Here is a 23,048-nt window from a genome sequence, read left to right as displayed (position 1 = left end):
GCATTGACCGGTTCACGCAGTCTTCAAAGTAACCAAGCAACCTAAATTAATTTGTAATTTGTCTGTCCGATGACCTTGCTCCCTTTCATGCAGGGCCGGTCCTTAGCATTGGCGTTATAGATGTTCGCCTAGGGCGCCAGATCTGGGGGGCGCTGCGCTGGCAGCTCTGGGAGGGGAAAAACATTTTTGACCGTTGGCGCTCATCCTAATTTTCGGCCTTGATGTAACAACATTCATAATTAAGTAAATGTAACACCCTTTTCACCCCGGTTACACTTTTCATTTGCCCTGTACGATGGGCGCTGTAAGTGATGAAAGTGGGGGATGTTGGCTTATCTGGCGCCCGCAGCTCACAGCCAAAGTGCGAGTGAGCGTGGGAGCGAGGTACCGGCGCTGTTGTTATTAGCACCTGGTGCTAGCTGCGCTAACGGATATAAGAAGAAGATGTTTCTACAACAAAGGTGGAGGGGAGCTCTCTCCTGACAGACTGAGAGGCTGATAACTACAGCTCAGCGAGGTAAAGGACTCTCTCAGTGTTTAGATAGTTCACTTTAGTCTAAGTTATCTCAGTGGGTCTCAAACGTTTTGATCACAATTTATGGAAACACATATTTCCAAGTGCACCAGATTGAAGCATTTTCTTCGCGGGGGGGCTTACCCCCGGACCAAAACAATATTTGCACCGGGGCCAATCACAACCTTGTTACACCACTGCTTCAGACTCACTAGACTAGTGCATATAGTTAGAGCACATTCATTCTTAATAGAAAATGTGGTCAAGAAACATTAGGAAATTGAGAAAGACTCACGTTCTAGCGAGATAATCAAACAATCCACAACACATCTTTATGAATCACACCTCGAGACATATTTTGTTTCTTCTTTCGTATTCCAAACTTCACAGGTTACTAAGAGGGGGATCCTCAAACTGTTTAAATCTGGAAATGATTTATTCGAGAGTAACACTGGATACAATTAAACATAGTCAGAAATATACAGATCTCTCAAATAACTCGTTTTTTTTTTATTTTGTTGCTGTTTTTATTGTCCAGTTTTGCTTAAGTACAGCAGTTGTTCAGCTACAGACATTTGAAAAGGTTCTGGTTTTGCTTGTAGCCTAAAAGGTGAAATGAGCATTCATGAATGAGACCGATGTGTTTTTTGAAAAAGGCTTGTGAACAAAAATGTAATGGAGTTATAAAATGTTGGGTGAAAAACCCACAAAATAAGGATCAATATCTAGACGTAATAGTTGTAGTCAAAAGCCATTCTCTTAAGGTCTGGGCCTTGAACTTTTGTATTAACATTGATTCTGGTAAGACCATGATATAATAATAAAATGTCAAAACTATACAATAAATGCAAAATAAATGAACATTATTAAATGATTTATGTCAGAATGACGGACAGGAGACAGGACTGCAGAATGTGCCATTTTTAATGAACTGTCAGGAAGAGCATCATACAAGTTGCAGCAAACATGGCAGACAAAAGGATATATCACAAATGTCATCTAGTTACAAATAACAATTTGCAGATTTAATAAGAAAAATTAAACACACACATTTAAGATGGTGGTCAGAAATTAGGTAATTGTGTTGATCAAGCTGATTAATGCCACTGTTCAGGTTTACAGGGTGTTTGAATTTCATACTCAAAAGAAAAAGCCTCGTAAGGAGTATGACATTTATATATTTGTTTGTATTTATTCTGTACATGAGCAAATGGTTTTTAGTTCCGTCAGCACTCTTCCGTAGCTTCTGTAGTCCAGCGCCTTCCAATTGAGCACATTACCCGGAGTTAGGTTTCTGTCAAGCATGTACTCCTGGATCTCACAGGCGGAGAGGGTGTAGTCCCACATGTGGACATCAGACATCGTGCCAACAAAAGACTGTGTTTTGTCAAATCCTCCACCATGGGAATCCTGCTCCTGTAAAATGATCAGACTGATAAGATAACAGCTTTGATAGAAAGTGCTTCTGTAGTGAGCTGTGAACAAAATATTTCCATGCAATAAATGTTTTGTTTTACAATCAGTACCTCACAGAATAAATGAATCAGAATTTAACCAATCAAGAGACATTTCTGGAATTCTATCAACTATTTTACTTACAAATTAAACTTACCTGTCCAAGGACAATAGAAGGATTTCTGATTCTTGCTCCACCAACATATTTCCTAATGAAGGGCTTGTTGTCTAGCCACAGCTGTGCCACACCGGTCACAGAGTCCCATGTAGAACATATTGAGTGCCACGTGTTCACTTTGTAGTCCTCTCCCCCAAATGTTTCAGCTTGACCATGGACATAGATTTGAATCCCATCAGCAGTAGGCTTGTATATGAGAAAAGCATTATCAGAGGTTGTTGCAGACAGAGAGAAAAGGGCGTGGTTCCTGTTGAGGTCTGTAATGGTCCTGCAGGAATTGAAAGAAAAAAAATCGAATACATTCATTTTCAGTTATACTCCATATAGATATGTTTATTGGCTTTGCACTTTGCACACTACCTGAGACAGACAGTTATAGCTCCAAAATCCACTCTTTCTGGTGTCAGTTTCACATAAGCTGTGTTGCTTTCCTGAGGGAAGGTAAACATTTTACCGGAGAGATCTACAAAAACAAAAATAAAAGTTGGTAACAACCCCAATGTCCAGTTGGAATATTATAAAAGGTTTTTAAGGTTAATGTAATTTACAGTATGTTTACACACACACACACACACACACACACACACACACACACACACACACACACACACACACACACACACACACACACACACACATACAAACTACACTCCTTGATTGCGTCTTTCCAAAAAAGTTTCGATGAGTTGAACAAAATCCTCCAATAAGGTTCAAACACTTAAACATTAATTTCCCGTTTCTTCCCGTTTTGCAAAAATATAATTGTTTCAGACTACTACTTTAAAATATACTGTGTACAGTACGTGCTACCACTTTGAAATTCCCTTATGTAATACCTCTGTTAAATAAAGAATATATATTTTATTTTACCTTGAGTTATTGCAGCACATGCCGTCACCATCAGCAGGAGAAGCACAAATTCCATCTGATAGAAATAAAAAGAGATGACAGAAAATGGTCGTTCACATGCACAAAATCAAATTCTATTGTGCTGCTATTAACTTGCATACTCTTCTGTAAAATACAAATGTGCTGCATATTGCATTAGATATCATGTTAAGATCTTACCTTTAAGCTTATGTCAGGACGTTCTGGAGAGTGAATCTGAGTGAGTTTTATACCCTCAATGCAGCCTGAGACCTGAAAAACAGGCTTGGGGCTTAACAGGTTTTAACCCAAACCCTGTTTTTCAGGTCTCAGGCTGGAAAGTGACATTCCCAGAACAAATGACTATATCTTCACTTCTAAAAGGGATACATTAATAATCTCTTTTCTCAAAGCAATGCTAAATGTCACAGTCTGCTCCCTCACTCACCTATTTTCTGCATTAGCATCTTTCAGCCACCTTAGTCACCTGGTAGTCACACCCGGTTTCTCTCTCACACTCTGTTACACCCATCAGCTCCACTAGTATAGGCCCCCTTCACTCTCACCTCAGTGCCAGATCGTATTTCGCAGCATGCAGTTATTTCCAGCATTACCTCCCAGATTGCTCTCCCGGTTTCGACCTTGCCTGTCCCTGACCAGCCTGCTTCGCCTGTTCCCTGACCCCGCCTGTACCCGGACTATTCTGCCTCGCCTGCTCCCTGACCCTGCCGGTACCTGCGTCTCCCGTCTTGCCTACTCCTGGAACCCTCGCCTGTCCCCGACTAGCCCTTTGCCTACTGTCTGCTGGTTTGTCTTACACCAGAACTTTTCATTGGAAACATTTTATAATAAAGCTGGTTACCGACTTTCCCTGGTCTCCCGTGTGTTGCATTTTGGTTCTCAGCTCGTTCGTGACAATAAACCTGTGAGTTGGATGTAGAAAATTCAGAATCTATATAGATGTTTTTATTTTAAAGTAAATTCAGATTGAACATAGAAAAAAAATGTAAATTATAGTTTCCGTCCCAAAAAAACCCCATTACTTATAGTGAAAACCACCCTTGAATGATGGGATAGTAGACTAAAAGCTTTAAGAATCCAAACAATAACATATAATAAGTACCCTGTATCAAGATTGATGCAAAACAAGTGAATTATGACCTTTTCAGAGAGGTCTAGGGAAAAAAACCCACTTCTGGGGTCATTTGGGTGGATTTGCCATATCTCTGGAACCCATCGGTCGATTTTGATGATTGACACCACTTTTGAACCGTTAGAGCTTGAACCTAAATCCATCTAAACATGTGTTTTTGAAAAAGGCTTGTGAACAAAAATGTAATGGAGTTATAAAATGCTGGGTGAAAAACCCACAAAATAAGGATCAATATCTAGACGTAATAGTTGTAGTCACAAGCCATTCTCTTAAGGTCTGGGCCTTGAACTTTTGTATTAACATTGATTCTGGTAAGACCATGATATAATAATAAAATGTCAAAACTATACAATAAATGCAAGAAAAATGAAGATTATTAAATGATTTATGTCAGAATGACGGACAGGAGACAGGACTGCAGAATGTGCCATTTTTAATGAACTGTCAGGAAGAGCATCATACAAGTTGCAGCAAACATGGCAGACAAAAGGATATATCACAAATGTCATCTAGTTACAAATAACAATTTGCAGATTTAATAATAAAATTAAACACACACATTTAAGATGGTGTTCAGAAATTAGGTAATTGTGTTGATCAAGCTGATTAATGCCACTGTTCAGGTTTACAGGGTGTTTGAATTTCATACTCAAAAGAAAAAGCTTCGTAAGGAGTATGACATTTATATATTTGTTTGTATTTATTCTGTACATGAGCAAGTGGTTTTTTGTTCTGTCAGCACTCTTCCGTAGGTTGTGTAGTCTAGCGCCTTCCAATTGAGCACATTACCCGGAGTTAGGTTTCTGTCAAGCATGTACTTCTGGATCTCACAGGCGGAGAGGGTGTAGTCCCACATGTGGACATCAGAGATCATGCCAACAAAAGACTGTGTTTTGTCAAATCCTCCACCATGGGGATAACGCTCTTTAATGAGCTGTGAAAAAAACATTGCCATGCAGTAAATGTTTTGTTTTACAATCAATACTTCACAGATTAAATGAATCAGAATTTAACCAATCAAGAGACATTTCTGGAATTCTATCAACTATTTTACTTATAAATTAAACTTACCTGTCCAATGATAATAACAGGATTTCTGATTCTTGCTCCACCAACATATTTCCTAATGAAGGGCTTGTTGTCTAGCCACAGCTGCACCAAACCGGTCACAGAGTCCCATGTAGAACATATTGAGTGCCACGTGTTCACTTTGTAGTCTCCCCGAAATGTTCCCTGTTTATTATGAGCATAGATTTGAATCCCACCAGCAGCAGGATTGAATATGAGAAAAGCATTCGAATCAGAGGGTGGTGCAGACAGAGAGAAAAGGCCGTGGTTCCTGTTGAGGTCTGTAATGGTCCTAAAGGAATTGAAAAAAAAAGAATTTAATACATTCATTTTCAGTTATACTCTATATAGATATGTTCATTAGCTTTACACTTTGCACACTACCTGAGACAGACAGTTATAGCTCCGAAATCCACTCTTTTTGGTGTCAGTTTCACATAAGCTGTGTTGCTTTCCTGAGGGAAGGTAAACATTTTATCGGTGAGATCTACAAAAACAAAAAATAAAAGTTAAATGTTTGTGAAGGTTTTACAATACAGTTATACATTATTGTGCAAATACTGTAGTGACCTAATGAATGGCCTACTGTTTGAAAATGTCCCCCAATGTCCAGTTGGAATATTATCAAAGGTTTTTAAGGTTAATGTCATTTACAGTATGTTTACACACGCACACACACACACACACACACACACACACACACACGCACACACACACACACACACACACACACACACACACACACACACACACACACACACACACACACACACACACACACACACACACACACACACACACAAACATACAAACTACATTCCTTGGTTGCGTCTTTCCAAAAAAGTTTTGATGAGTTGAACAAAATCCTCCAATAAGGTTCAAACACTTAAACATTAATTTCTTCCCCTTTGGCAAAAATATAATTGTTTCAGACTACTACTTTAAAATATACTGTGTACAGTACGTGCTTCACTTTCAAATTCCCTTATGTAATACCTCTGTTAAATAAAGAATATATATTTTATTTGACCTTGAGTTATTGCAGCACATGCCGTCACCATCAGCAGGAGAAGCACAAATTCCATCTGATAGAAATAAAAAGAGATGACAGAAAATGGTCGTTCACATGCACAAAATCAAATTCTATTGTGCTGCTATTAACTTGCATACTCTTCTGTAAAATACAAATGTGCTGCATATTGCATTAGATATCATGTTAAGATCTTACCTTTAAGTCTATGTCAGGATGTTCTGGAGAGTGAATCTGAGTGAGTTTTATACCCTCATTGCAACCTCATTCCTCTCAACATTTTAAAATGCTGCTTCCTTGTACACACCCCTCATAATAACACAATGAACAATCAATAAATGTTCCCATTCATGAATGCTTTAGATTTGTGGACACTCCACATACACTTGTGTGAGCGTGTGTGGTGTGTATGTGTTTTGTGTGTCTCTCTCTCTGTGTTTGTGTGTGTGTGTGTGTGTGTGTGTGTGTGTGTGTGTGTGTGTGTGTGTGTGTGTGTGTGTGTGTGTGTGTGTGTGTTTGTGTGTTTGTAGAATCAACACCGCCCTGGTAAAGAATTAAGATGTAGCAACACGGAGACAACCTGTTACACAAGATAATCTTTCACTTCCAACCTATTTCCGTAACTTTCCACAATAACCACATTGTGTTCTGAACATACCTTGAGTGTTTGCGCATTTTCTTGGCAACAAAATGATCTTAAAGCAGTTTTACTGGAAATGTCTTGTCAAAGTTCAACAAAGTTGTAATAAGATATGTTTATATTTTAGTTAGAAAAATGCAGATAAAATGACAACAAATTAAGATACATACGTTTATATTACAAAAGTCTTGTTCCTACATTAGGAATATATAGAGTATCCAAAGGCCACTACTCTTAATATTTAGCCATTGAACTTCCCCAATCACATTGCTGCTGATACAACCAATAACTAAAAAAGGTACTGTACAATAAAATAAAAAAATGTGATTGTGAATTTTCTTTAACGGACAAACAAATTAAAATGGGGTCTTTCTGTTCAATAAAGAATATATATTTGATTTTACCTTGAGTTATTGCAGCAGGTGCAGCATAGCAGGAGTGGAATAAGAGGAAAGTTAATAGGTAACACAGAAATGAATCAGGTGATGTGCAGAGGACGCAAACTAGGAGGATGGAGCAGCTTTTTTGACCAAAGCAGAACATTGTTATGTCTCTGACTGGGAGGGTTATGGGCCTGAAGAACGCTCATGGGTTCCATCAAGTTTTGTTGTGGGTCAGGATCTTTTTGACGATTTCTACCGACGCCATCCACAAGTGCCTGGGCCGTCAGGAGCCGTCCCTAGAAGGGGGGTACTGTTATGTCTCGTAAAATCTGTTAAGTTAATGTTTTTAGTTCAGTCTTGTATCCTGTTTTATTTTGTAGTAACCTTTCCTTCTTGTTGCAGATTACCTCACTTCCTCCCTTTGTGTGTTTTCCCTCCACTGTGATTGTCGACTCCGCCCTAATTGTCTGCACCTGTTCCCCCTTAGCCTGCCTATATATAGATTGGGGGTGTTTCTCAATCGCGAGTAAAGCTGCTTCAGAGCCACTATTTCAAGCATACTACGTCATTGAGTGCCGCCGAAGTACTGTTCCAATCTCCAGTATACTTGGAAATCTACCGAGCCCGGCGTACTCCGTTTGGAGAAATATCGAGTCTGCACATGAGTAGACTTCGCGGTCTTAAAATCCCCACAATGCTTTGCGCACGGACCAATTTCCCCAAATCTGTGGCGGAAGATGTAATGCGGGGCCTCTCATATGACGCACACCTGCACACTTGCTAGCGTGTTCCACACTTCGTTTTCCGAATGCCAGGAAGTATTCTTGACTCGCTTCTGAAGCAAGATGCTCGGCAGACATGTGCTACCAAGCAAGCGTACTCGCGATTGAGAAACACCCTCTGTCTCCCTTGTCTTGTTGCCAGTTCGTTTCGTCCCATGTGCCTGACTGCCAGCGTGAAGTCCATGTTTTTTCTGCTAAGAGCTAAGAACCGAGTTTTGGAATTTATTTTATCCTTTGCATTTTTGATACTATGTTAACCTTTTCCTCGAAAGAGTGTTTTTTGTTACCTTAACCTGTTACCGCTACGGAGAGCTCACAGTGCTACTTTTTTCAGTAAAGACTTTCTTTTGTACTTTGTTTGTCGAGTCATGCTTTTGGGTTCATACTGGTTTGCCTAGCCGTGACAAACATTTAGTCAGAGGCCTCCTGTTATCTAGCATCTAACAGAATTATCTGCACACAATCTGCAATCTCTTACACCCTCTCGCTTTGTATTATCCTCCTATTACCAAATAACTGCTGCTGATCTTAGTCTTGATTTCATTTCTGTGTGTGTGTGTGTGTGTGTGTGTGTGTGTGTGTGTGTGTGTGTGTGTGTGTGTGTGTGTGTGTGTGTGTGTGTGTGTGTGTGTGTGTGTGTGATTTCCCGGTCAAAGAATGTAGATCTACCACAGAAAAGTTATAAAACAGTGTAGTTGAAATTCATGATTTTCACTCGTGTTTATTTTAAAACAGCAAAGCACCCACATAACCAGATGGAATTGTGGGTAAGGACAATTAGCACGGACCAAATGTTTACCCAGAATAGAAAAATGTACACTTTGGTAATATTTTATTTGTATAAAAAAACACACTTATATGGTTGTAATAACTTCATCTGATTCTTAAGATTTTCTAAAAACTAAATATAGTTAAAGAACTCACACAATAAGCTTAAAATAGTTATAAAGTCTTAACTATGCAACTGACAGAAATGTAGGTTAAATTATAAAACTCGTACTTTTCTTTACAATTTCCTGACTTACAGTAGTCATTGTTTTGTTAAGCTAGTAGAGGTATATTAATATACATGTTATTAAACACAAAGCAACTGTACCATACAAATATGAATAATGGCTGATATAAAATCATTGGGTGACTATCAAAAGTAATATCTTAAGAAAAAGGACTAACAGAAGTCGAGAAATGCAGTTTAAATGGGACAGATGATTGTTTGACATAATGAGTACAAGTGAATACATTAGACAATTAATAATAGCAACACATAGGCCAAAAGTAAAACATGTTTGTGTGTATCTCTGTGTGTATCTCTGTGTGTGTGTGCCTGTAGCAACATGGAGACAACCTGTAACACAAGATTCCAACCTATTCCCGTAACTATCCACAATTATCACAATTACCACATTGTGCTCTGAACATACCTTGAGTGTTTGCACATTTTCTTGGCATCATGATCTTAAAACAGTTTTACTGGAAATGTCTTGTCAAAGTTCAGTAAAGTTGTAATAAGACATGTTTATATTTTGGTTAGAAAAATGCAAATCAAAGGACAACAAATCAAGACACAGTACATACGTTTATATTAGAAAAGTCTTGTTCCTACATTAGGAATATATATAGTATCCAAAAGCCACTACTCTTAATATTTAGCCATTGAACTTCCCCAATCACATTGCTGCTGATACAACCAATAACTAAAACATGTACTGTACAATGAATAAAAAAAAATGGGACAAACAAATTAAAGGTCCCCTATTATACTGTTTTTCATCAATATATTATAGCTCTCAGATATATACAAACCTGTCTCTGAGGTGTTTGGCTCCAAACACCAAACAGATCATGCATTGTAGCATCCCATAATCCCCTCTGTTTCAGTCCTGTTTCAAAAGTGCTGATTCTCTGTCTATTACTTCAGATGAAAATAAGGAGCCACTCCCCACGCCCCTCTGAGAGATATTTGGTAAAAAAGAACACAATAGTGCTCTAGGAGGAGATTCAGGTGATAAGGTGGGCGGGGGTTACCTTGGTTGGTTATTGGCTAATGGTTACACAAGCCAAAACATCGTTATGACATCATAAATTGGCCAAAATCTAATCAGCTCATTTTCAGACAGGTTTTTATATAAATGGATCAGGACAAAAAGAGAGCTAATCTTCTTTCCTGAAACTTTCAGAATCTCTTTACACAGAGGGGACGCATGTTTGTGTATAAAAGACATGAAAAAGTGGATTTTGCATAATTGGTCCCCTTTATGAAAAAATTCAAGAACACATTTAGGAAAATCTCCTTGAAAGAACAAAAGTGAGGCCGACATAAATATGACTTTGAAAAGGGAGGAAGACACCGTTGCTTCTATACCCAGTGAAAGTCATTACCTTGCTGACACTGATGTGTGTGTGTGTGTGTGTGTGTGTGTGTGTGTGTGTGTGTGTGTGTGTGTGTGTGTGTGTGTGTGTGTGTGTGTGTGTGTGTGTGTGTGTGTGTGTGTGTGTGTGTGTGTGTGTGTGTGTGTGTGTGTGTGTGTGTGTGTGTGTTAGATTAGGTACATATTCCAACATTTCCCGGTCAAAGAATGTAGATGTACCACAGAAAAGTTATAAAACAGTGTTGTTGAAATTCCTCATGTTTATTTTAAAACAGCAAAGCAACCCTGCACCCACATAAACAGGTGACACTATATATTATTTTTATGGCATACAAAAACACACTTATATGGTTGTAATAACTCCATCCGATTCTTAAGATTTTCGAACAACTAAAGATAGTTAAAAAAATCAAACAATAAGCTTAAAAATGGTCAAAGAGTTATAAAGTCTTACCTATGCAAACGACGTACATAGACATTTAGTTTAGATAATCTGTGGTGTTTATAAAACTCATATTTTCCTGACATTGTTTTGTTAAGCTTTGGTAGTACAGGTATATTATTATTATTATAATTATTAAACACAAAACAACTCTACAACTGTACTATAAACATATGAATAATGCCTGATATAAAATCATTTGGTGACGATCGATAAACCTTTGTTTTATGTATTCAAAGTTCATTTGAATGCATTGATGTTATTCTCTCTTAAGTGAATGTATTTTCATATTGTTTATTGACTTTCTATGCATAAGGTTTAATAGCAGGTCTCGACCTTTTGTTTGTCTTCTATCAGCACTCTTCCGATGATCTGGAACTCCAGCTCGTTCCAGTTGAGCACGTTCCCTGGGGGGAAGTGTAGATGATGCACGTAGTTCTGGATCTCGCAGGGGGAGAGGACGTGGTCCCACATGTGGACATCAGACATCATGCCAACAAAAGACTGAGCAATGTCAAACCCTCCACCATGGGAATCCTGGTCCTGTGAAATGAAAAAAAATGTGAGCCAACAGCTTTGTTCTGCAATGCTAGGTTTTTATGATTTACTGTATAGTTTAAACAGATACAACACATCACAAGATAGGGATGAGTTGACATTTGTGGGAATGTATTTGCTGACCTTCGAGTTGGATGAGAAAAGCTTTATTAACCTATTGTATGACTATGGTGTTATTCCTCTTATATAACTCTATGCAAAAAAAGCTAGTCAGCACATTTCCCATAATGCAGAAACATTCCTGTGCTTTAAACTTTACCTGGCCTAAAACAATTATAATGGGCCCACTGATGCTGGATCCAGCGCTCATGAATCTCCTAGATGAGGGCTGTCCGTCTAACCACATCTGAAACAGTCCAGATCCAGAGTCCCAGGTGGAACAAAGTGAGTGCCAAGTATTCAGTTTGTAGTCCTGCCCTATGAAGTCCATTTTTGTATTCCTGATCCACATTTCAAACTCATCAGTTGCAGCTAGCTTATATATCCCAAAATCATTGTCAGCGGAAGGTGTGGACAAAGAGAAAAGGGTGATGTCTCTACGGAGATCTGAAAAGGACCTGTAGGCAAAACAAAGACATTATCACACATGATGATTCCCATCAGAGACACAGTATGTTCCTTTCGTTGTCATTTCATATTGAACACTACCTGAAACAGACGGTTACAGCACTCAGAACCGTTCTTGATGTTGTCAGCCTCACATGAGCTGAGTTAGTTTCTTGCGGGAAGGTAAACATTTGACCTGACAGATCTTTATAAAAGAGAGATATTTAAAATCAGTATATGAAAGTAGGATCAGCAAAAAGACATTCAGTTGACAAATTGGATCTGAATGTTTCATAAAAAGATGTTTAGTGAAGTTGAAGCCAACAATCAAATCACTTGAGTAATGTTGAATTTGTGTTGTTTTTTTAATGACAAACGCATTAGATGTATTCCTATTGACCTACTGGTAACTTACTCATATGATTGATATATGTTGCCTAATTGTTGCTATTCATATAAATCTTATATTTGATTAATCCTAGTCAATTAGATTAAATATGTTGTACATACCCAAAAAGTAAGTAACAAAAAGTCTAAATATAACAAACTCCTGTACTCAAGATCCACTCGCATGTATCTTTCTTGTGATGTTTTACTTTGGTTTTCTCTTTTTTAAATGAAGATGAAATGTTCACCTTGAGGAGTGGCAGCACAGGCTGTGAGCATCAGCAGTAGAAGATACAACGCCATCTAAGACAAAGACAAACAAAACAACATGCTGAAACTTAATGCAATAATAATGATAATTCAATAATGTTTAAATTCTCTATTTTGCATTGTTTGTCATGCTTTGATCTTACCTTGAATCCTGTGTCAGAGTGATTTGTGCAACACCGTACTGACTTGTGAGTTTTATACTTTTGTCTGCTTCCTTATGGTGGTTGTTAATTTCATGTTTTTTCTTTCATCCTTCCTTGTTAGTAATTTATGGTGTTCATAAGGCATATTATACTAAAAAAATAGACTTTGAACCGCTTAATCACAACCTAAAATCAAAAACAAACAAGAGAAGACAAGACAGTAAAGAACACAGCCATGAAAATAAACACCTTATCTCACTTTATAGTACAACGATGACAGAATGCTCACATGGACTACATATATGTATTAGCATATCATATCTCTAATACAAATCGTATTGTGTACATTATTTCATTTTAATATAATACACATATAATAAATGTACATTTCATTCTGTTTAAGGATAACTGGACATTTTTGTAAAACTTTTGCGATATTGACTTTCTCTCTCGTCTCAATTTGTGTTAATCAATTTATTTTAGTTGTTCAGTTGTTGAACGTAACCTTTTTTGCTATTCTATAATCTTTCTCACCTATTTCATTAGCTTTTATGAGTGCTTCTTCCTTATTCTCGTTGTTATCTTCATGTTTTTTTCTTTTATGCTTCCTTGTAGGCAATTCATGGTGTTCATACGGCATATTATACTTGTCAAAATAGACTTTGAGCTGCTTAGTCACAACTACAAATCAAAAACAAACAAGAGAAGAAAAAACAGTGAAGAACACAGCCATGAAAATGTGTACACATATTCATGGTGTTGAGACATTATATCCCATAACTTTGATGACCTGCTGGCTTTGTTCCTGTAGCGTCAAACAGGTTTATATTTGTGGTTGAGTGAAATTACATAAATAGTCATAAAAAGTCCAAGCAACATGATTTATAATCTTTAAACTCCAACAACAGAGGACTCTACTGACAGTAACGCCTTCTCTCACTTTATAGTACAACAAGGACAGACTCAATGATCTTTATAGTGTACATTATTCATATATTAATATATTACACATACCGTATAATCAATGTGCATTTCATTCTGTTTAAGGATAATTCTGCACCTTCTGTAAACTTTTAGCGATTATTTACTTGACATGCCCTAAAATAGTTTACTGTCAATGTCAATTGTGATTCAGTATATTTTACGTGAGTTAACATTATAGTTAACATTAACATTATTGACTTAGTCTCTATGTCTCTAGTCTCAGTTTATTTTTGCATTCATTTTATATTTGTATTTGCTATAAAGTTGAGTTTTGTTCCTAACATTTTTTTTTGTAATACTTTTTTATTTTCTTTAAGAGTATTGTTTTTTAAAGTATTTGTATATTGTCATTATACTTCAGTTTATGAGTAAATACATGCAAAGCTCTCACTACTCCCACTCCTAAGCCAAGAGTATTCATGCATTTAATTACAAAGACACATGGACAAGCAGAAAACCAATTATTTCCAGCTATAACTATTATTATTTAATTTCTTGTGACTCTTGTGGAGTGGTATACATATTGTATGTGTCAGTTTTAATCAATTTAGATGGGTAAATTACTGATAAAAGTTTCCAATTCATGTAGAGAAACAGCAGTCAACTGCAGAGGAATTAACTACACGTTAATTGCACACTGTGATAATTGTTGCCCTACATTTCATCAGGAACCTCCTAGTTTAAAGGTAGGGTAGGTAAGTTTGAGAAACCGGCTCGAGATACACTTTTTGTTATATTCCATGGAATGCTCTTAACATCCCGATAGCAATGAATATCTTAAGTGCTTTGACAAAAAATCCATAACAAAATGTCATCTGTGGAAGCCGTAATACTGTAAAAAGCACGACCAATCATTTTAGCCGGCCCGGCTAAAATAACTGGATTGCCTACCTGCCTGTCAGCCTTCCATCTGTGCACAAACTTATCTCGTGCCCTCATCGGTCATGTGCGCGTTCGTGTGTGTTGGAGGAGGGGCTCTGTAAGGAAGTGGCAGATCTTTTCCAGCTGTGTATTTTCAAATGATAGTGTACTCGAGCTGGTTTCTTCAAAATTACATACCCCACCTTTAACACAAGAGACTCTTTAGAGTTCATATGCAGAACAAAATACTAAATTGATTCAACAGGAGAATCAAAAGTAGTGTATTCATTACAACAGCTAATGGGCATCCTAATTTGATGAGGAAATGGTTGTTGTTTTACTTCTGCTAATGATTTGAAGAGGTACAGAAAGGCTCAATCTCTGTCGGTTTCTTCTCAAGAACCATGGGACAGATTAGCAGTTTCACAAACTGAGAGACTGCCGATATCTCTCTGCATAGAATAACTTGCATGAACAATCAGAAGTCCATGGGAGAGTGTGTTTGATTTACTAACAAAGAACTGGGAGAACTGATAAAACACAGAGGAAATGTAGGATTTTAGTAAAGGCCTATTACATATAAGGGAGTTACTACAAGGTATTGCTGTCTGATTGAATGAACATGTTTATACTATTATAACATTTAAAAAAAAAACTATTTTAATTCAAGCTTTATTTATCACTTGTTGGCCAGCAAATGACCTTTCAAACAAGCTGACAGCTCCACAGCACAATATTATCTCTATGTGAAGTTGTCAGGGTATTATACACAGCAGCAGAGCCGGCCCGACCCATTAAGCGACATAAGCGGCCGCTTAGGGCCCCGCAGCCACTAAGGGCCCCCTAGCAAAAATTGAAAAAATATATATATATTATTGAGTCAATCATATAATACATTAACCGTGCTTTACCTGAACCTCATCATGACACTAGAGAGGACGGCAGGATTGTCATTTCCCGTGTTCAGTGAATGCAACAGAGGCAAGACACCAGACCAACCAGAGAGTTGAATGGAAATAAACATCTGTCTGGCTGACAGGTACCTATCCTGTGAGCTGTGACAATGTTTAAAATAAACTGTCAGTCGGACTCAGAGTTTTTGAAGATGGACATAAGAACATTTGTTCTTAAAAAAGACGACAATTCTCAAGTGGTGGTTCACACAACAACCCCAGAGCCAGCACTTGAGCCAGGAGAAATTACAGCTGCGTTGACGTTACTTTGAATCGCGGGGGTAAGCTAAACCGTTAGCAAGTAGCTATAGCTAGCCAGATATATTAAATAAACGCTTTGTCATACAATCTAAATGTAATGTTTTTTAGCGTTACCTGGTGATTTCAAAGAACGCTCTCTGGGAAATGTTGACTTACTGTTCGACATGAAGCTAGAAGCTACCTTACAGTACACAGTTGATCCTGAGTCCTGTCAGTTAAAGTGTTTCATAGTTAGCTTAGCTAAGCATCAACCTAGCACTGAAACATATGGATGTTATGTGACAGTATTTCTGAGAAAAAGTCAGCTGAAATGGTGGCATAGTTGCCACTGCTTTACGTGTCGACAGCATGTTTGAACGTATTTGCAGCAGTAATGTGGCTGTTTGGCCACTGACGTTGCCATAACAACACCTGAATTTAAATGTGCAAACTCTTTTTGTTTTTATGTGAACATTATGAGATGGACAGCCAGAGAAAATAAATGAAAAACAGTTATGAAATACTATATGACAAAACAAGAATACAGTTTAAAAGGGGAGTGATTTGTAAAATATCCATAAAGAAAAATCTGTTTACAGTTCTGTTTCATATGGGTGTTGAGAGATGTATCCATAGATCTCTTAATGTTGCTCTCAAAGTGCACCAGATTGATGCTTTTAACTTCAATATTTAAAAAAAAATCTTCCCGGGGGAGCATGCCCCCGGACCCCCCTAGAGGAGGTGAGGACCCCCCTAGAGGATGTTAGGTCCACGGTGTTTACATGCTTATTTATACAATATGTGTGCTTATGCTAACATCATAAGACAAAAGTTGGTTCTGTGTTGTGTGAAGTGAGAACGTGCTAGAGTGAGGGGGGCCCCCAAGCCAAAGCTCGCTTAGGGCCCCCAAAAGTCTAGGGCCGGCCCTGCACAGCAGTCTTGGAGCAGCATCTCTGCCTTTATTTTAAAAACCGAAATAAGTAGTAGTGGGGAGTAACACTGAACTTTACAAAACATGTGCTGTGGGCCAAGTGGTAGTTTGTTTAAATGTCTGCGTAAAGATGCCGTGATTACTCTCTGTCTGAATATCACCACAAGCATTGTACACATGTGGTCATTTAGCAAGAAAAGTTAGCAAGAAAACTCAATGGCAGATTGACGTTCAATTGAGAACTGTTTCTCTGCACCTTGTAATACACTTCTGAATATATGATATTTGAGATAAATCAATATGGCCTTTTGAAATGTTCATTGTTGAAAGACATACGTAATCGGTTTGTAGTCTTTTTAAGTCTTAACACAAGCATGTCAGTTTATTTGTAACTTTTTAATCACAGTTGCCAATCTGCTGGTTTTCTTCCAGTCTTGCGTGTCACGTGACCTCCAAACCACATTCTTCCTGTTACATCCTCATCAAACATATTTCTCATGACCATGTCCTTTTATTTTCCTGTGACAAAGCACTTAAGTGTTCAACGACAAAGTAAACATACCTTTTACTTTAACTTGCTTATAATTTGTGCATTTGGGTTCATTTCTTCCTTGAGCCCTATATGTGTTGCTGGGGGTCAGAATAAACATTCATTATCTCTACACTGGAATTGAAGCAAAACTTTTGTAGAACACATTTATTGAAAAATATGGTGTCAAAAGAAACATGGTTCGGGTAACTCTAGCCTACACAGACCTTGTTGTAGGCTGAGCTGAACCTTGGAGTAATGTTTTGCTCAGTCTAGCACAGGCAGGAAACAATTGATCTGAACCATCAAAAACTCTTTAACATGCTGACATCATTAGGTTTAATCAGAAATGAAAGCATTCACTTTTTCAAATTTTACAAGTTTAGTGACAGGTCGTTTGTTTATCTTCTGTCAGCACTCTTCCGGTGATCTGGAAATCCAGCGCGCTCCAGTTGAGCACATTCCCATGAGTGAAGCTTAGTTCATCCACGTAGTTCTGGATCTCACAGGCGGAGAGGGTGTAGTCCCACATGTGGACATCAGACATCATGCCAACAAAAGACTGTGTTTTGTCAAATCCTCCACCATGGGCATCCTGCTCCTGCAAAATTATCAGACTGATAAGATAACAGCTTTGATAGAAAGTGCTTCTGTAGTGAGCTGTGAACAAAATATTTCCATGCAGTAAATGTTTTGTTTTACAATCAGTACCTCACAGAATAAATGAATCAGAATTTAACCAATCAAGAGACATTTCTGGAATTCTATCAACTATTTTACTTATAAATTAAACTTCCAAAAGGGGTAAATTAATAATATTTCTTCTGAAAGCAATGCTAAATGTCACAGTCTGCTCCCTCACTCACCTATTTTCTGCATTAGCATTTCTCAGCCACCTTAGTCACCTGGTAGTCACACCCTGTTTCTCTCTCTGTTTCCTGACCCTGCCTGTACCCGGACTATTCTGCCTCGCCTGCTCCCTGACCCTGCCGGTAACTGCGTCTCCCGTCTTGCCTACTCCTGGAACCCTCGCCTGTCCCCGACTAGCCCTTTGCCTACTGTCTGCCGGTTTGTAAATGATAGTTTCCGTCCCAAAAAAAACCATTACTTATAGTGAAAACCACCCTTGAATGATGGGATAGTAGACTAAAAGCTTTAAGAATCCAAACAATAACATATAATAAGTACCCTGTATCAAGATTGATCCAAAACAAGTGAATTATGACTTTTTCAGAGAGGGGAAAAAAACCCACTTCTGGGGTCATTTGGGTGGATTTGCCATATCTCTGGAACCCATCGGTTGATTTTGATGATTGACACCACTTTTGAACCGTTAGAGCCAATAGAATCGAGGGGGAGTTCCTAAATCCATTTAAACATGTGTTTTTTGAAAAAGGCTTGTGAACAAAAATGTAATGGAGTTATAAAATGCTGGGTGAAAAACCCACAAAATAAGGATCAATATATAGACGTAATAGTTGTAGTCACAAGCCATTCTCTTAAAGGTGGGGTAGGTAAGTTTGAGAAACCGGCTCGAGATACACTTTGTGTTATATTCCATGGAATGCTCTTAACATCCCGATAGTAATGAATATCTTAAGTGCTTTGACAAAACATCCATAAAGAAATGTCATCTGTGGAAGCCGTAGTACTGTAAAAAGTACGACGAATCATTTTCACCGGCCCGGCTAAAATAACTGGATGGCCTACCTGCCTGTCAGCCTTCCATCTGTGCACAAACTTATCTCATGCCCTCATCGGTCATGTGCGCGTTCGTGTGTGTTGGAGGAGGGGCTCTGTAAGGAAGTGGCAGTTTTTCTCCGGTTGTGTATTTTCAAATTCTAAAGATCTCGAGCCGGTTTCTCAAACTTACCTACCCTACCTTTAAGGTCTAGGCCTTGAACTTTTGTATTAACATTGATTCTGGTAAGACCATGATATAATAATAAAATGTCAAAACTATACAATAAATGCAAAGATTATTAAATGATTTATGTCAGAATGACGGACAGGAAACAGGACTGCAGAATGTGCCATTTTTAATGAACTGTCAGGAAGAGCATCATACAAGTTGCAGCAAACATGGCAGACAAAAGGATATATCACAAATGTCATCTAATTACAAATAACAATTTGCAGATTTAATAAGAAAAATTAAACACACACATTTAAGATGGTGGTCAGAAATGAGGTAATTGTGTTGATCAAGCTGATTAATGCCACTGTTCAGGTTTACAGGGTGTTTGAATTTCATACTCAAAAGAAAAAGCCTCGTAAGGAGTATGACATTTATATATTTGTTTGTATTTATTCTGTACATGAGCAAGTGGTTTTTTGTTCTGTCAGCACTCTCCCGTAGGTTCTGTAGTCCAGCGCCTTCCAATTGAGCACATTACCCGGAGTTAGGTTTCTGTCAAGCATGTACTCCTGGATCTCACAGGCGGAGAAGGTGTAGTCCCACATGTGGACATCAGAGATCATGCCAACAAAAGACTGTGTTTTGTCAAATCCTCCACCATGGGAATCCTGCTCCTGTAAAATGATCAGACTGATAAGATAACAGCTTTGATAGAAAGTGCTTCTGTAGTGAGCTGTGAACAAAATATTTCCATGCAGTAAATGTTTTGTTTTACAAGCAATACTTCACAGAATAAATGAATCAGAATTTAACCAATCAAGAGACATTTCTGGAATTCTATCAACTATTTTACTTACAAATTAAACTTACCTGTCCAATGATAATAACAGGATTTCTGATTCTTGCTCCACCAACATATTTCCTAATGAAGGGCTTGTTGTCTAGCCACAGCTGTGCCACACCGGTCACAGAGTCCCATGTAGAACATATTGAGTGCCACGTGTTCACTTTGTAGTCCTCTCCCCCTAATGTTTCCGGTTTATTATGAACATAGATTAGAATCCCATCAGCAGTAGGCTTGAAGATGAGAAAAGCATTATCAGAGGGTGTTGCAGACAGAGAGAAAAGGGCGTGGTTCCTGTTGAGGTCTGTAATGGTCCAGCAAGAATAAAAAAAGAAAAATGGAATACATTCATTTTTAGTTATACTCTATATAGATATGTTCATTGGCTTTGCACTTTGCACACTACCTGAGACAGACAGTTATAGCTCCGAAATCCACTCTTTTTGGTGTCAGTTTCACATAAGCTGTGTTGCTTTCCTGAGGGAAGGTAAACATTTTACCGGAGAGATCTACAAAAACAAAAAATAAAAGTTAAATGTTTGTGAAAGTTTTACAATACAGAAATACATTATTGCGCACATGCTGTAGTGACCTAATAAATGGCCTACTGTTTGAAAAACAAGTTTTGTGTGGTAACAACCCCAATGTCCAGTTGGAATATTATAAAAGGTTTTAAGGTTAATGTAACTTACAGTATGTTTACACACGCACACGCACACGCACGCACACACACACACACACACACACACACACACACACACACACACACACACACACACACACACACACACACACACACACACACACACACACATACAAACTACACTCCTTGATTGCATCTTTCCAAAAAAGTTCAGATGAGTTGAACAAAATCCTCCAATAAGGTTCAAACACTTAAACATGAATTTCCCGTTTCTTCCCGTTTTGCAAAAATATAATTGTTTCAGACTACTACTTTAAAATATACTGTGTACAGTATGTGCTTCACTTTGAAATTCCCTTAGGTAATACCTCTAGATATGTTGTCTCTATTAAATAAATAATGTATATTTTATTTTACCTTGAGTTATTGCAGCACATGCCGTCACCATCAGCAGGAGAAGCACAAATTCCATCTGATAGAAATAAAAAGAGATGACAGAAAATGGTCGTTCACATGCACAAAATCAAATTCTATTGTGCTGCTATTAACTTGCATACTCTTCTGTAAAATACAAATGTGCTGCATATTGCATTAGATATCATGTTATGATCTTACCTTTAAGTCTATGTCAGGATGTTCTGGAGAGTGAATCTGAGTGAGTTTTATACCCTCATTGCAACCTCATTCCTTTCGATATTGGATCTATTTGAAAAATGTTGCTTCCTTGTACACACCCCTCATAATAACACAATGAACAATCAATAAAGGTTCCCATTCACGAATGCTTTAGATTTTTGGACACTCTTCATACACTAGTGTGAGTGTGTGTGTGTGTGTGTGTGTGTGTGTGTGTGTGTGTGTGTGTGTGTGTGTGTGTGTGTGTGTGTGTGTGTGTGTGTGTGTGTGTGTGTGTGTGTGTGTGTGTGTGTGTGTGTGTGTGTGTGTGTGTGTCTGTGTGTGTGTCTGTGTTTGTGTTTGCTAACTAGTGTTTTCATAGGCTTATAATGTACATGAAGTGACTTTAGGCTGAAGAAGACAGATGAAATATACGAAATCGAGCCTTTGTGGCACCTCAGGGAATGAGAGCTGGATTGGGCCTCTGAAACATGCTTAAGATTAAAAGAAAAGTGGCAAGGCTTGTTGAGCTGCTATCAAGGGCCTAAGATTTTACAAGGAACCCCTAGTTTACAATAACATGCTATTAACACTTTAACAGCATGCAATGCAGTGACACAAAGCAGCGTAATTGGCTCTATATTTGCATTGGATATCATGTTGTGATCTTACCTTTTCAATATGTCTGTGTCATGATGATTTGCACAACAGTGAATAGGAGAGTTTTAAACCCCCGCTGCTTCCTCATTCCTTCTCGGTGTCTAATTGCGTTCGAAACTTCGATCTGTTTTTTTTACATTTATTTCCTTGTGAAAACACAGTCCATATTACCGGTTATGCTTGTTTAGATCATCTGTTGATGCATGTTATTACTAAGGGAAGGAGACATGCAGATGTAACCCTTACAAACTCCATCTGCAGGCAGGTTAGGGTCAGAGGTCATGGGTTACCAGTTAAGCCCTGAGCCTGTTTTTCAGGTTTCAGGCTCGAAAATGACATGTCCAGAACAAATCACTATAACTTCACTTCTAAAAGGGTTCAATTAATAATCTTTTTTCTCAAAGCAAGGTTACACCTGTGGTGGAAGTAGAAGTGTCAGAATCAATATAGATGTTTCTGTGTCAGAGTAAATTCAGATGGAACATTGTAAAAAAAAGTAAATTCTTACCTCCGCCTACAAAAACCCCATTACTTATAGTGAAAACCACCCTTGGATGATGGGTTAGTACACTAAAAGCTTTAGGAATCCAAACTACAACATATAATAAGTACCCGGTATCAAGATTGATGCAAAACAAGTGACATTTGACCTCTTTAGAGAGATTTATAAAAATAAAAATAATATGAAATCTCCGTTTTTTACATAAAAATGCAATGATGGATTATCAGTAATCCTTTCAAAGTGACACAGACACATTGGATTAACCTATGGATTAACCTTCAGCGGCGTTTTTATCATTTTAATGCCATTGAACACGACTATTGATCAGAATAACAGCTAATTTGAGATGATTTCCCGTGAATGTTCCGTAATTCACGTGTTGTGACGTCTGTGTTTGCTTCCCCTGTCACGAGTTCTGATCGCTCAGTGATTACACTTATACCTATAGAATCTGTGGAATCTCAGCTTTAATTTGATATCTTGTTTTTGCAGTTACGATAAGTAATAAGGGTATTTTTACCTTGAGTTCTGTGGTAAGTGTGTTAGCATTTTTTCGCTCAGGGCTCATTTAGACGCTTCTTGTGAGACTTGTGTTTTGTTTCGGTAAAAATGGTTCGTATAGTCAGTTAGCTGAGTTTCTTCC

General features: G+C 38.0%; 4 protein-coding genes across 8 annotated transcripts; all 4 read right to left on the bottom strand.

Moving 5' to 3' along the window:
- Positions 1-1,420: 1,420 nt before the first annotated feature.
- LOC117480251 (C-reactive protein-like) lies at positions 1,421-3,283 on the bottom strand. The gene is made up of 5 exons (XM_034127510.1): positions 3,216-3,283; positions 3,018-3,072; positions 2,508-2,610; positions 2,127-2,415; positions 1,421-1,930 (listed from the first exon to the last, which is right to left on the bottom strand). The coding sequence occupies exons 2-5, from the start codon at positions 3,070-3,072 to the stop codon at positions 1,706-1,708; spliced, it is 672 nt and encodes a 223-aa protein (XP_033983401.1). The 5' UTR covers positions 3,216-3,283; the 3' UTR covers positions 1,421-1,705.
- Positions 3,284-4,583: 1,300 nt separating this feature from the next.
- Positions 4,584-9,925, bottom strand: LOC117480236 (C-reactive protein-like). 3 transcript variants are annotated; one of them, XM_034127485.1, is made up of 5 exons: positions 9,874-9,925; positions 6,266-6,320; positions 5,620-5,722; positions 5,239-5,527; positions 4,584-5,101 (listed from the first exon to the last, which is right to left on the bottom strand). In XM_034127485.1, the coding sequence occupies exons 1-5, from the start codon at positions 9,916-9,918 to the stop codon at positions 4,868-4,870; spliced, it is 726 nt and encodes a 241-aa protein (XP_033983376.1). In that variant the 5' UTR covers positions 9,919-9,925; the 3' UTR covers positions 4,584-4,867. The 3 variants fall into 3 exon arrangements, with proteins under 3 accessions (XP_033983376.1, XP_033983377.1, XP_033983374.1); XM_034127486.1 differs by lacking the exon at positions 9,874-9,925 and adding an exon at positions 6,464-6,655; XM_034127483.1 differs by lacking the exons at positions 6,266-6,320; positions 9,874-9,925 and adding an exon at positions 7,310-7,463.
- Positions 9,926-11,077: 1,152 nt separating this feature from the next.
- Positions 11,078-12,835, bottom strand: LOC117480241 (serum amyloid P-component-like). Of its 2 annotated transcripts, XM_034127496.1 has the most exons (5): positions 12,786-12,835; positions 12,621-12,675; positions 12,088-12,190; positions 11,699-11,996; positions 11,078-11,424 (listed from the first exon to the last, which is right to left on the bottom strand). In XM_034127496.1, exons 2-5 carry the CDS (start codon positions 12,673-12,675, stop codon positions 11,200-11,202), a joined length of 681 nt encoding a protein of 226 aa, XP_033983387.1. In that variant the 5' UTR covers positions 12,786-12,835; the 3' UTR covers positions 11,078-11,199. The 2 variants fall into 2 exon arrangements, with proteins under 2 accessions (XP_033983387.1, XP_033983388.1); XM_034127497.1 differs by lacking the exon at positions 12,786-12,835 and having other exon boundaries at positions 11,165-11,424; positions 12,496-12,713.
- Positions 12,836-19,305: 6,470 nt separating this feature from the next.
- LOC117480246 (C-reactive protein-like) lies at positions 19,306-21,516 on the bottom strand. Of its 2 annotated transcripts, none has more exons than XR_004555645.1 (5): positions 21,244-21,516; positions 21,046-21,100; positions 20,392-20,494; positions 20,012-20,218; positions 19,306-19,815 (listed from the first exon to the last, which is right to left on the bottom strand). XR_004555645.1 is itself a non-coding variant. In XM_034127505.1 (5 exons), the coding sequence occupies exons 2-5, from the start codon at positions 21,098-21,100 to the stop codon at positions 19,591-19,593; spliced, it is 558 nt and encodes a 185-aa protein (XP_033983396.1). In that variant the 5' UTR covers positions 21,244-21,508; the 3' UTR covers positions 19,306-19,590. The 2 variants fall into 2 exon arrangements, 1 of the variants encoding a protein (XP_033983396.1); XM_034127505.1 differs by having other exon boundaries at positions 20,392-20,462; positions 21,244-21,508.
- Positions 21,517-23,048: the final 1,532 nt, after the last annotated feature.

The sequence above is a fragment of the Trematomus bernacchii genome, unplaced genomic scaffold (assembly GCF_902827165.1).
Source record: "Trematomus bernacchii unplaced genomic scaffold, fTreBer1.1, whole genome shotgun sequence".
NCBI classification, from domain to species: domain Eukaryota; kingdom Metazoa; phylum Chordata; class Actinopteri; order Perciformes; family Nototheniidae; genus Trematomus; species Trematomus bernacchii.
The sequence above is the reverse complement of the archived record's forward strand: the minus strand, read 5'-3'. Positions and strand labels throughout refer to the sequence as shown.